This window comes from Penicillium canariense (genome assembly GCF_028826845.1).
Source record: "Penicillium canariense strain IBT 26290 chromosome Unknown utg000001l_segment0_segment0, whole genome shotgun sequence".
NCBI classification, from domain to species: domain Eukaryota; kingdom Fungi; phylum Ascomycota; class Eurotiomycetes; order Eurotiales; family Aspergillaceae; genus Penicillium; species Penicillium canariense.
The window spans coordinates 1,308,451-1,321,464 of NW_026622728.1; the positions used below are offsets into that span (position 1 = coordinate 1,308,451).

General features: G+C 54.3%; 6 protein-coding genes across 6 annotated transcripts; 3 read left to right on the plus strand and 3 right to left on the minus strand.

The window, feature by feature from the left end:
• Positions 1–675: 675 nt before the first annotated feature.
• Positions 676–1,857, minus strand: N7482_000442 (slipin family protein; the record flags this gene model as incomplete). The annotated part of the gene is made up of 3 exons (XM_056682567.1): positions 676–1,411; positions 1,467–1,584; positions 1,668–1,857. The coding sequence occupies 3 exons, from the start codon at positions 1,855–1,857 to the stop codon at positions 676–678; spliced, it is 1,044 nt and encodes a 347-aa protein (XP_056546173.1).
• A 2,066-nt stretch (positions 1,858–3,923) lies between these two features.
• N7482_000443 (uncharacterized protein) lies at positions 3,924–4,997 on the plus strand (the record flags this gene model as incomplete). Its single annotated transcript, XM_056682568.1, has 1 exon — positions 3,924–4,997. One exon carries the CDS (start codon positions 3,924–3,926, stop codon positions 4,995–4,997), a length of 1,074 nt encoding a protein of 357 aa, XP_056546174.1.
• A 277-nt stretch (positions 4,998–5,274) lies between these two features.
• Positions 5,275–7,172, plus strand: N7482_000444 (glycosyltransferase domain-containing protein; the record flags this gene model as incomplete). Its single annotated transcript, XM_056682569.1, has 2 exons — positions 5,275–5,445; positions 5,553–7,172. The coding sequence occupies 2 exons, from the start codon at positions 5,275–5,277 to the stop codon at positions 7,170–7,172; spliced, it is 1,791 nt and encodes a 596-aa protein (XP_056546175.1).
• Positions 7,173–7,726: 554 nt separating this feature from the next.
• On the minus strand, positions 7,727–8,651 carry N7482_000445 (uncharacterized protein; the record flags this gene model as incomplete). The annotated part of the gene is made up of 3 exons (XM_056682570.1): positions 7,727–8,263; positions 8,442–8,594; positions 8,646–8,651. 3 exons carry the CDS (start codon positions 8,649–8,651, stop codon positions 7,727–7,729), a joined length of 696 nt encoding a protein of 231 aa, XP_056546176.1.
• Positions 8,652–9,057: 406 nt separating this feature from the next.
• Positions 9,058–10,963, minus strand: nop58 (RNA-processing protein NOP58; the record flags this gene model as incomplete). The annotated part of the gene is made up of 3 exons (XM_056682571.1): positions 9,058–10,496; positions 10,553–10,713; positions 10,839–10,963. 3 exons carry the CDS (start codon positions 10,961–10,963, stop codon positions 9,058–9,060), a joined length of 1,725 nt encoding a protein of 574 aa, XP_056546177.1.
• Positions 10,964–11,244: 281 nt separating this feature from the next.
• On the plus strand, positions 11,245–12,506 carry N7482_000447 (H(+)-transporting V0 sector ATPase subunit d; the record flags this gene model as incomplete). Its single annotated transcript, XM_056682572.1, has 4 exons — positions 11,245–11,276; positions 11,329–11,417; positions 11,476–12,362; positions 12,423–12,506. The coding sequence occupies 4 exons, from the start codon at positions 11,245–11,247 to the stop codon at positions 12,504–12,506; spliced, it is 1,092 nt and encodes a 363-aa protein (XP_056546178.1).
• Between the last annotated feature and the right edge of the window lie 508 nt (positions 12,507–13,014).

Sequence of the window (13,014 nt, forward strand, 5' to 3'; positions counted from 1 at the left end):
GGGATGGCGTGTAGAGTTAGGGCAAGGCGTGAAATTGGAGTCTGATGGCGTCAGCAATCCTAGTGAAGGTGGGGCGGTCGAGACTGCCGTTTCTCGGGGATCGGAGAAGGCGCTGATGGCATTGAGAATTAGCAATTGATAAGGGCAATTGGATTCTTCGCACTGTCGTGCTTGGACCTCGGATGTTGTGCCGTTGTGTTGTGCTGTGCTTCGGCCGATAGATGTGGTCCCCCAGATGGCCACAGCTACCTGTCCGTCGCCGATCTTGACGAGGGACTCACCAACCAGCATCCTTTTCAATTTTTGGGTTTCTTTAATTTTTCTTAGGTCTACTTATAGAATCCAGTCATCTTGAAGCTCAATTCGAAATGCTATGAGTTCCGACCATTAAACTAATTGAGACACCCAGTAACCAGAGGTATCATCAGAGAGCAAAGCAAAGCAAAAAGAAGGTGGGTATCGTCATGGATCCAAACCGCGTCCAGCCATAGTACAAAGCGTGAAAGATCTCGACGGGAGAACCAGGCTGCCAAGGAGTACTCCTCGGCCCCCCAGTCACCTCGCCCCTCGAAGACCGAGCGTGATAAATAACAAAGTGAAGGTAGTCATATATTCATGGAAAGCAAGCCGAACGGTAGATGAAGGCACTAGATCAGATTAAGCCATACGATACCGTTATATGTCCTCAACGACACGAGCGTTCATCGCACGCTGGAAGCCATCGCTTTGGCTGCGATCCTGGGCACCGTACGAGCTTGGGCCCTCGCCGGCGCCATCAGCGGCCGCAAGCTGCTGCTGCACGGTCTGATTCATGGCCGGCAGGAAGATGACCTTGCTGTTGGCGGTCTTGGCCATCGCCTGCATGGCCTCGAGGTAGCGGATCTGCATGGCTGGGGCAGAGGACAGGATGTCGGCTGCCTGGCGCATCAACTTGGCCGACTCGACTTCGGCGCGGGCGGCGATAACCTTGCTCTCACCGATCCGCTTGGACTGGGCGGCCATGGAGAGCGAATCCTGCAAGTCGTTGCTAAAGATGATGTCCTTGATGAGCATGGACTCGACCTGCACGCCCCAGCCCGCAGCTACCTCCTCGATGATCTCCGCTGTAGACTGCGCGATCTCCTCGCGGCGCTCAATCACGTCCTGTAGGACACGGGCACCGATGACATGACGCAGGGTGGTCTGGGTGCGCTCCACTAGTGCCTGCCTTACGTTGGAGATGCCGAAAGCGGCCTTGTGGGGGGAGGTGACTTGGTAGTAGATCACGGAAGTCAGATTGAGGGTAACGTTGTCCTTGGTCATGCAGACCTGACGCGGAACTTCGACGATCTGAATCTTGACATCGACGGTCGTCAAGTGCTCGCTGAGCGGGTTCACCTTAACCAGACCGGGGTCCACCGAGCGCTCGAAGCTATCAATGAATGTCAGTACCGTTCGTTAGGTGGATCCGGGGAAGCTGCACGAACCGTCCAAATCGGGTAACGAGCCCGACCTGACCCTGGTCGACAGGCTTGAAGGGGTTGGGGCAGCAGATGCAGCAGGGAACGGCACCGCAGAAACCGATGCATTGTCCAAGGGAGTGTACTATGAATGGGGAAGATTGGATGGTTAGAGTTGATGACCAGTGTAGTTTATTACATCGCGTACCACGGGCTCTGGCAACTTACTCATGTGCGCATACCATCCATGCGCGTCTGGGTTATCCACATCATGCTCGATATTCGCCGCATACCGGGGCTGCAGGTCAGCCAGACGGGCAGGCTGGACCTTCACGAGGCCGTGCTCGTGCTCTGAACGGGCAAAGGCGGGCCCATCCTGGGCGGGAGCCTTGCCAGTGGTAGCACCGTTGACGGACATGGTTCCAAGTAGAGACGTTTGGTAATCGAGAGATGAGAGACGGAACCAAGTAGAGGGATCGGAAGCTGGAGATGGTGGAGGCTCCAGACAGAAGAGCAGAAGGTGAATGGGGATGGAAGAATGAGGGGGTCCATAAGGTTTAAATAATCGGAGCGACCTTGGGAAGTACGTACAGCGTAAACAGAGCTCCCGATCGGCCTTGCGACGGGCCTTGGGGCTAAGGCGATCCAACTTCCCGACCAGCTTTCTCCGCAGTGGGGCGGGCAAGGGCCAGGATGAATTGAACGGGTCCTTTGGTCCCTTGGCTCCCATTCTCGCCAATTACACGCTCAAGCATAATTGCTCAAGCCTACGAGCTACTAAGCCTCCCCCCATGGCTGAGTCGGGCGCAAAGACCATGGTCCACTAGCTCACTACACATTGGCTACCAGACTGCCGAGTACCCGAACTATCAGTTCATGTTGATCATCTGAGTTCGCCTTCTACGGGATACGGGATACCGGATGCGGAGGACGCGTCTTACTGCTGTGCCGAACCAGAGGGTATCCGCCCATCCTGCTTTTGATCAATTTCTATGCCGGATATGGTTGCAACGGACCTTTTGTCCAGACTGCAATAGACTCGGGTACACCGAAGTATGCGCGACCGGTGGCCAGGCCGAAGGGGATGCGGGAGCGTTATGCCTGAATGTAATCCTTCCATTCCCATTCCTGGACTCTTCTGGTTGTTTTTATGAATGTTGCTATCGTTGTATCGACGGGGCATGTTAACTCCACTTTTGCCACCAATCGCGCGGAGCCGAGGGGAGACGGCATGTCTGATTGCTGGGCATGCTGGACCATCGTCATGCCACACACGAGGGCCCCAGTCTTCCAGATGTCTTCTAGTGGGCCCCCCGGGGAGGGGGAAAGGGGGGTGCTTCCGCAAGGCGGACTGTCGGGGTTTGGTTGGAAGGAGGTTTGGATGGAGTCTTTCGAAGACATCGAACCTTCTGCACTGTCTTATCTGGCGAAGTGTGCTTTTGGCGAGATGAGTGATTAATTGTTCGTGGCCGCCACCAATCAAACGGGGAGGCTTAGACCTCGTGAGGCTCATCAGCGCTGAACGAGAACGAGAAAGCCTCACCGTGACGTAGACACCAGACGGAACGCGGACCCGGTCGCGGCCCCCAATTGTAGGTAAAGGCCGGGCGCCGCCTAACTCCCGATGAATGGTCCATGGGTTGGTTTCGGGGCAGTGTCGGTGCTAGTACGAATTTGGGCATTGCACAGCTCGTATATCTTTTGGGACCAGGGCAGCTATGTTGGCTGCTGGATAACTCCCCTCGGCCGAGAGTTTGATGTACAATCAAGGAGGACAAGGAGGATTGGTATCAAAGTCCGCTGTCTGGTAGAATGCGACCCAGTTGACCTCCAGTAGAATGGCCTCCGTTCATGGAATGTAAGTCTAGCGGACAATATATCAACTAGCATCATTGGTCTAGTGGTAGAATTCGTCGTTGCCATCGACGAGGCCCGTGTTCGATTCACGGATGATGCACAGCAATTATCTTTTTGCCTATTTCGTCTCCACCAGCCCTTTTTTTTCCTTTCCATATCTCTTTGCCTTTTTCACTGCACTTGATGGAGGTTTTTCTTTGTTGAGCTCTAAACACTATGCTACGAGCACCAATCGTTGGCCCTGTTTCAAAATATATATACTGTGGTTCATAGATAGGTAATATACGAAATATATATTATACGAAGGTATGGTACCCCATCTAGAAGGTAGTGGGGCAGAAACTCCTAGCTTCCAACTCTCGCCTCACATCAAGTACACATTCGGACTGCCACAAGTATATTGAAAGTCCATTCACTTGCATATAACTCCTAACCAGTCCAGGACACATTGTGAGGAGGCTCGACTCGAGTAGTTCCAAGGCGGTGAATGGCCGGGGTGCGGTGCGGAGGATGATGCGGCCAACACAACAATCCGATCTTCAGGTCCCCAAGATCCGGTTTGATTCGACGATCTGGCACGGTTGCTCGGCCTGATGAGGTGAAAACAATTACAGCAAACATACGCCCATGGCATCTCAAAGCTACAGCTCAACTGCACCAGCTGGTGGTAAACCACTCATGCTGCAAACCGACACGACTCCCAACTTTGGTGACCCGAACTTCGACCCGGCCGAGTTCCTCAATGAGACACTCTCACCCTTGACGGTGGCATCGTCCCAGCCCAATGCTACCCGGGCGCCGGGCTCCGTCTCCCTCACTGAGCTGTCGGCCCAGGTCCAATCATTGCTCTCGCAGATCAGCGCCCAGAATATCCGACTATCGAGTACATTGTCCCAGCTCAGCGATGAGATTCTCCGCAGCGGTGGACGGCTAGCCTACGAGGTGGAAGTGCTACGCGGCGAGACAATTGGACTGTCCGAGACCCTAACCGAGGTCCTGCGGGACGACATCACCAAGTTCGTTCCAGATCCACCATCGGCCGCAAAGGCTTTCACGGCTGGACGCACGACAGAGCTTACGCAAGAGGCGACTGAGGATACCACGGCTACAACGGAAGAGAAGGAAACGGCAGAGGAGCAGAAGGATCTTGCGGTCGTGAACGACCCCGAATACATCACCAACCTCCGCACTCTCAATCAAGTACGATCCCGATTAGAAGACGTTGTGCAGACCTTCGGCGATGCAATGGACTGGCCTCTCCCACCGTCCGAGATATCCTTCTCGTCGTCCTTTATTTCCGTGTCTGGTCCTGAGCTGGGCGCCGAGAGCCACAGCCAAGAAGAGAAGGGACAGGAAATGTTAAAGAAATTACGGACCGAGATATCGGAGCTGCTGGATAGCGATGGGGGTGGCCGCAATGGGCTGGATGCAGCCACCCGTCGCCTGGAGGCTCTACGAACCTTGGCGGTGGTATGGAAGGGCTCAGCGGAGGAGAAAGCGCGCCAGCGGTTTGTAGATGCACTGACGAGGATCGTGGACGAGCGACGGCGGATATTAGAGCACCAGCAGGCGAGGGCCGAGGAGAGCCAGCGAGGGCCCAGGTCGCGGACAGAACAGCGGCGGAATAGCGATAGTGGAGGCCCCGGGGGCGGCCTGTTCCGCAATTTGCAGCGGCTCCGGGAGGAGATTTACCTGGAGTAATCAGCCCAATAGCATCATTCTGTTCATTTAGACCACTTAGTTTTGCCAACAACATATGCGCCGGGGTACAATGGTTGCGTGCGACCGTTGTGACAGCTCGTGCCGGAAACGGCACCAGCGCGCCGATCGCCGCAGTGGTTCATCTCCACGTCGATTGCGTACTTCCCGCGTGGCCTTTCCTTAGGTACTTGAAACGTCCCACCGCCGCAGCGTTGGAAGCTGCGCGCAATGTCCACTCAGTCTCTCCTCACTCGCATCTGAGCGTCTCTTCGTTAGGATGGCGCCGTCCAGCCCGCCATTCTCGCAGTTCGACGAGGCCAAGTCGACCGCCACGAACGTGCTTTGGCAGGCCTCCCATTATCGGCCGCGGACACACAGGGCGAAGGCAATCGTCTTCTTTGCCCTCTCGTTTCTGCTCTTCTTATGGATGCTATCTTCATCGTCTAGGGTGAGTGAAGATCTTTTCCCAACCGGCCGTGGAATGGGCATACCGTGATCGGCCACGTTTGCTGGGGGGTACAACGAATGTTAACGACTGACATCTAGCAACCCGAGCCTGACTTCTGGACCAAGTTCCCATCTCGTCACCCCTTCCCCGAACGCCCAGAAGATGCGCAGGTCGCTCTTCCTCGGAAGTCAGATGTCACGGTGAACGACACCCTCCCTCACGACCTGGACACGACTTACCCCCACCTCCATGTCCTCGTCCCTACCGCGAAGGGCTCCCGCGGCGCCTGCCGCACGATGACGTCCGCAATGATCCTCGGATACCCACCGCCAACGTTAATCGGATACGGCCGTGAGAAGTCTGGGGCGACTGAGTTCGAGCGCACGGTGGATCAGATCACCCGCGTGCGGGATTATCTGAAGAACAGCCGGATCGTGAAGGATCGAGATTTCGTCTTGGTTGTCGATGCCCAGGATGTTATCTTCCAGCTGCCCCCGCGAGTGTTGATCAAACGGTTCCAGGATATCATAAGGAAAAACAACGGCAAGCTGCAGAAGAAGTATGGCTATGCGGTGGTAGAGAAGCCCCAGGGCGCCCCCTCCGATCTGGTGCAGAAGTACACACAGCGGGTTCTTTTTGGCGCCAGCAAGCTCTGTTATAGTGCGTTGGAAGGCGACCCTGGCTGCGTCTCTGTCCCCGCGTCCTCTCTACCCCCAGATGTGTACGGATGGAAGACGGATACGTATCCGGATGGACATTTGAACCGGCCTCGATGGTTGAATCCCGGTGCGGTGGTTGGTCAGGCTGCTGATGTGAGAATCATATATGATGAAGCACTGCGTGTGATCGCAGAGCGCCATAAGAAGCACGCCGACTACCAGGCTCTGACCCAGATCTTTGGACGGCAGGAAGTGATTCGAGAGCTGGAGCGTCTCCGTACGGTCAATAGGGTCAAGGAGTGGGTTTATGGGATGCTAGGTATATCAGATGCCGTCAACATCGATGGTATCAGCGTCCGCCTCGAGACTGGTCATCGTTACGAGTATGGTATTGGCGTCGACTACGAGTCTCAGCTGTTCTTCACCCAGATCCTCTCGCGCAACGACGTTGAATGGATCAAGTTCAACAATATCACCAAAACCTCCCTCCTCCAAGGTCAGTTTGGTGTCCCACGAGAGCACCGACTCCTACTGCCGGAGGATATTGCGGCTCTTCCAAATCCCTTCAACCAGACCCGCTTTGCCAACGAGCAGACAACAACGCCAGCATACAACGGCACTCTGGACCATCTACCAAACCCGAATGATCACTCGTGGGACAGCATCCCTCTCATGACAAACCCCTACTCCGCCTCTGTTCCAGTCCTGGCTCACCTCAACGGAGACCCCAAACTTCGCAACTCCTGGTGGGAAAACATGTGGTTCTTCCCCTGGGCCCGTGCTCTGCTCCGGCGATACGTCCGCTCGTCGCACGGCTTTGACGCTGCACAGTCAGCGCTTTTGGGTGGCCAAGACTGGTGGGACATGCGCGGTGGACGTGGCGGGCTTTGGACTGACGATGGGAACTGGGTCACGCTTTCCGAAGTCTGCGAGGGCCAGGAGCGAGATCTTTTCGATGATGATCTTGGCCCGTGGGCCAAGGAGAACGGTGACCCGGCTGAGCCGGTCTATAACCAGTTCGGAAACCTCATCAAAGGCAAAGAAAAGGAAGAAGAAAAATACGTTTAGAGATGTGAATCGTCTCGTTTGATATCCATTGGAATTTTGACCGCCGGTCGTTTTGTGCGGCCTTCAAGCCTGCTTCGCCATGGGTTTCCAAACTTTTATGTTCAACCCACCAAGCTCGCTGGTCCAAGGCTTCTGTAGAGCAGGGTTTGCTCTCATAGACTACCGGGCTTTGGCGCCGAATCCGTGGGCTTTCTGTGCACGTCTGATTAATCCGGCCATCTTTGCGTAGGAGAAACATGCATGTATGGTGTCTCTCCTGGCAAGTGAGCCAGTGCCCTTTTATTTTGCTCGATACCACTGCTGTGTCCTCGTTCCAAGGCCATGGCATCATGGCCGTACTCTTGGCCGTTCATTATGGAGTTCTTGGTTATAATTCGGGATGTATCATAGATTAATGCAAGGATAATTGCTTGAATGGTGTATATACAATGAATACAAGGCTGAAATTTTCAAATCATCGTGATATAAGCACGTTCGAACTGAGGCACCAAGCCTCGGGATATCAAAGTTTTATTTACTCGACACAGGCAACAGTCCCCTTCACCCAGCCCTTCTCAACTCCCATAATTCTCCGACAATGTCTCCCGAATTATCCCTAAGATAGCAACGAGGTCCTCATCTGACATGCGGTCCTCGCGCTCCTCAATGACGGAGTCGAACAGCGCCAGCACGCCGTAGTCAGCGCCGTCATCTTCGCCCCCTTCACCCTCCCCATCCGCCTCGCCTTCCCCGTTCACAGCCGGCGCCTCATCCACCTCCATCTCCCCATCCCCACCCACCTCTCCTGCCGGGCCATCCGATTCGCCTCCAGAGAGACCGATTCCCAAATTCAGAATCGTGACAACCTCAGCTTTTGTCAGGCCGTAGGGCTGGAGTCTGGAAATGAGCTCGCGGAGCGCGTGATCCATAGGTGTTGACTCTGTGGATTGGACTGGCGGTGGGAGGGTAGAGGGGTCGACTTCGGTTGTGGCATTTGGCCTCATGGTCCGGGTCATGGCTGCCTGGCTTTGGGACTGGGAGGAGGTGGGCCGGGCTGTGTACCGCGGGTATTTGAGGAGATGGGGAGAGATGCGCGCGACATAGTTGTGGATCTGAGAAAGCGTTGATTAGCTAGGAGTTTGCCTAATGGTGAGTGATATTAGGATAGTATCCAGTTCGAAGAGGGGTGGTATGTGGTCTTGGCTGTGCGATAGACACTGTTACGTGATCTGCTATACCAGACATCGAAGAGGGCTGGAATTGACAATGAAATAGCACATAAGCGCTTACCTCCTTGACGACTGTGTTATGGTCCCTCAAATCTGGGCTTGGTACCCATTGTCGCGCATTGGGTGGCCGACTCGGAGGGCGGTGGGGTGGGTTGGAGGTAAGGTAGGCCAGCACCTCGATATTGGTGAGAACCGCAGTTTGGGGATCGAGGATCTTGATAAGGAAAGTCAGCAAATGCTATTATCTCATTAGGAGCCGTCTTACCCTCATTGTGTTGCCCGGGTGGATATGTGAAAGTGGAAAGTGGAAGTGTAAGTCGCCTTGATGGAAAAAAGCTCATTGTGCCCGCATAAAACAGGCGGTGTAGTGGTCGGTCTGCCGTGGATTTGCAGTATACAGCACCGGGGCGGTGGACACTCAAAAAATACTACTCGGATCGAATCTACAAGCTACGTGACAAATGAAGTATAAACAGATTATTCAGCTAGAAAACTGTACTGCCTTGTACCATCAAGCACCGTGTGCGCCATAAATAAAAAAATAAACAGGTAGATCAACCATGAAATGCCCCCAAACATGCGTAGCGAGCAAGGCCGCGAAACAAAAAAGTGATATCATACATATCCGCGAAAGCCATCCATCACATTGCACGAAACTTTTGAACGAATAGGACCATTTACTCGCCCTTGCTCTTCTTCTTCTTCTTCTTCTCGGAGTCATCACCGTCATCGCGCTTGCGCTTCTTGCCGTCCTCCTTGCTCGCCTTCTTGGCATCCTTCTTGGCCTTCTTCATATCCTTCTTGCTGATTGCTGTTGGGTTGCCAGCAGCGTCGAAGGTAATCTCGCCTCGCTCGAGCTTGCGCTGATACCGCTTAACGCTGAGACCAGCCTTCTCCGCAAGCTTCTCGAGCTCAGTGTCTGCGGTACCATTTACTTGATCCTCATCATCGGAGTCGTCATCGGCCATCTCCTCGTCTTCCTTCTCCTCGACGTCCTCAACCAGCTTCTTCTTGTCCTTCTTAGACTTCTTGGCTGATGTGGGCTCCGCGGGCTCGTCACTAGCCAGGGCATCCGCGTCGGGGTTGTACTTGCGGGCCTCCTTCAGGTCGAACTTCTGGGGCTGAGCGGCGCCGTTGGGGCCAATGGCAACACCGCGGGGCTTCATGGGCTTGCCCTCCATGCCAGCAAGCTTGCGCTCCATGTTGAAGCGAGCCTCAGTACCGAGAGCAGCCTTCTCCTCCTCGGTGACATCCTCATCCCAATCAGCCAGAGCATCCACACGAATACCGAGCGCAGCCTTGGCGGCGAGGATACGGGCCATCTTGCCCTTGTTGCGGCCGGTGGCCTGGCCAATCAAAGAAGCGTGATAGATCAGACCGTACTTAGGAGTGTCGTGCTTGGTCTTAAGGGCACGGAAGAGAGCCTTCTCGGCACCCAGGATCTGGATGGTACTGGCGGGGCTCTTAGAAAGGCTGGTCAGGCTGCCAGCGTGGGCAATGAGGCGGGCACCAACGAGGTCACCGACAAGGGCAGTCAGATTGGGAGCAATGGCGTTCATACGGGAGGTCAGGTAGCTGGCAAGACGCTGGCGGTACTCAGCGAACTCAACAACCTGAGTGGCCAGAGCCTGGATGTTCTCCAGATCCTCCTCACTGATCTCGGTACCCATGGAGCGATCAGCAGCAGACTTAACGGCGCCCTCAATCTCCTCGGGCAGAATCTCCGAGAGATCAACGGTCTCCCAGTTGGTGCGCATGCCCATCGTCAGGACGAGCCTGGCGTAGGCAATGTTGTCGTTCAGGATCTTAGCAAGCTCGGGGAAGTGCCAGCCGTACCATTCCTTCACACGCATAGCATATGTGTTCAGCTCCTTGTCAAGATCATCCAGCAGACCGATGGCCTGGACGATCATAGTATCGATCTTATCGGGCGAGAACTTGAGCTTGTGACGGGCGAGAGAGTGAGACAGACCAAGGGACATGGCAGACATATCACTGGGGGCAAGGCCAGGGATCAGGGTGATCAGGTGCTCACGGATGGCACGGAAGGCATCGGCGGTGCTCGAGTCAGCGATGAGCTCGAGGGAGAATCCAGGCATCTTGCTAATGGCGTTACCTAAGGGCAATTCAGGTCAGTGGATGGCCAATTGCGACTTAATTAGCGAAACATACCGAGCTTGACGTCGGCAACGGCCAGAGAGGCCTTCTTCTCATCCTTGAGATCCTTCAGAACCTCCGACAGAAGGGGAGTAACCTTGCCCTCAATGATGGACGCGGCCTCTTCCACAGCTGTAGCGGCGCTATCGAACTTCTTGAAGTTCTTCAACTTGAAGCTGCATGCAAAGTTAGCATGGCTGTGTTGTCTGCATTGGATGCAACAAAATTTTTTGCGCCAACTTCGTGGATTTTCATCCCCGCCCCAGAGGGGTTTTTCTTGCTAGAGGGATCATAAACATACATATTAGAGATACCCTCGGCAGAGGAAGCATCTTCGGGAAGTTTCTCCCGCTTGAAGAGCTTCTTGTCCTTGGCCTTCAGCAGGGCATAACCCGCGCTGGTTTCGGTGAGGATGAAAAGCGACATGGTTGGCGACCACGGCGAGTGGGCTTTGGGGGAGGAAAAAGGTGTTCAGCTAGAGGACAAGGGGGCCCAGGTCGAAAAGGAAAAGAAAGACGAGAGGGGGGATTGTGGACCGTGGACGCATTCACCGTTGAGGAGAAATCTAGAAATTTTGCACGGAAGAAAAAAGTGCAAAATCACTAGCCACAGGCGTGGCTGTGGTCAGATTATGTAAGAGCCGCCGGCATACGGCGTCGAGGAGCTACAGCTGTTCTCCCCCAAATCATCTTCCCACCCCGCGCAACATGGAGGGCCTCTTTTTTAATGTTAATGGCGGGTAGGTGGCTCTGCATTTATCCTGGGTTGTCATAGCGCTGATTTTCTCCCAGCTACGTCGAGGGCATTGTTCGGGGGTATCGGAACAGCCTTCTGAGCGGCCAGAACTACAACAACTTGACACAATGCGAAACTATTGACGGTACACAATTTGCAGTTCCCCGACCATTCAATATGTTGTCTGACACCTACCATCACAGATGTGAAGCTGCAGCTGGGCCCAGCCTACGGCGACTTTCTTGCCGCTCTCCCCCCGAACCCCTCCACCTCTGCCCTCGCAGGCAAGATGACCGACAAGATGGTCTCTGAATTCCGGTACCTCATCGCCCAGTCCGTCGGCTCGACTGCCAAATTTCTCGAGTACTTGACATACGGCTACATGATTGACAACATCGCCCTCTTGATCACCGGTACCCTGCACGAGCGAGACACTCGGGAACTCCTGGAGCGATGCCACCCGCTCGGCTGGTTCGAGACTCTTCCGGTGTTGTGTGTTGCAACCAACATCGAGGAGCTGTACAACTCGGTGCTGATCGAGACCCCCCTCGCCGCGTATTTCAAAGGCAGCCTCAGCCACCAGGATCTGGATGAACTGAACATTGAGATCGTCCGCAACACTCTGTACAAAAACTACCTGGAGGACTTCTATAACTTTGTAAACTCCCACCCGGATTTCGCTGGTCCGACCCAGGAAGTCATGTCGGAGATTCTGCAATTTGAGGCTGACCGCCGCTCCATCAACATCACCCTCAACTCCTTCGGCACGGAGCTCTCCAAGCAAGAGCGGAGGAAGTTGTACCCCGAGTTTGGCAACCTCTATCCCGAGGGTAGTTTGATGCTTTCTCGTGCTGAGGATGTCGAGGGTGTGGCCTTGGCTGTTAGTGCCGTCGCTGATTACAAGAACTTCTTCGACGCCGTGGGTCTGAGCCAAGGTGGCGGCGGCCTTGGTGGCATGGGCGGAGGCCCTGCCGACGGCAAGAGCCTTGAAGATCTCTTCTACCAGAAGGAGATGGAGATGTCGAAGGTTTTGTTCACCCGACAGTTCACGCCCGCGGTGGTATATGGGTGGATGAAGCTGAAGGAGCAGGTACGGACCACTCGTCTACACAATCCATGTTTCAGGACCTCTCAAGCTAACAATGAACAGGAAATCCGGAATGTCACCTGGATCTCGGAGTGCATTGCCCAGAACCAGAAGGAGCGGATTGGCAACTTCATCTCCGTCTTCTAGAGCCTCGGATATCTCATGACCTTTGTTCCTACTGTACTTACCCCCTCCACCGCCGTGTGCATTTCCTTTTCTTGCGGGCAGCCAACTTCGTTATATTGAGTACCCAGTTCGTTTCTTTCTGAAGTATTAAAGTGAGCGCATCACCTGCCCTGGCTAGGGCGATGGCCAAACTTGGTTTCGGCTTTCTTGGCTTTTTGCTTTCTCAGGCGTTGGACAATTTCGTGATCTCTCTTTGTGAAATAGAAGAGCAAAATTCATCGACCAGATGAGCAGCTCCCTGGTATACATATCGATCTTGCGAGGGTAGTGTAGCAGCGCTCAGATACAAGAGCAAAAGGTAGTTGCACTTTAATGGTGTTGTAGGTCTGCAAACAACCACCAACTGGGTACAGTGCCTAAGAAACAGCCCTAAAGAAAGGGGTATTTTGATACCACATGAGAAACCGAGGACAAAAATTGAGTTAGAAGAATTTTAGTTCGAGCATATATACCGGATAATGTCTGGCAA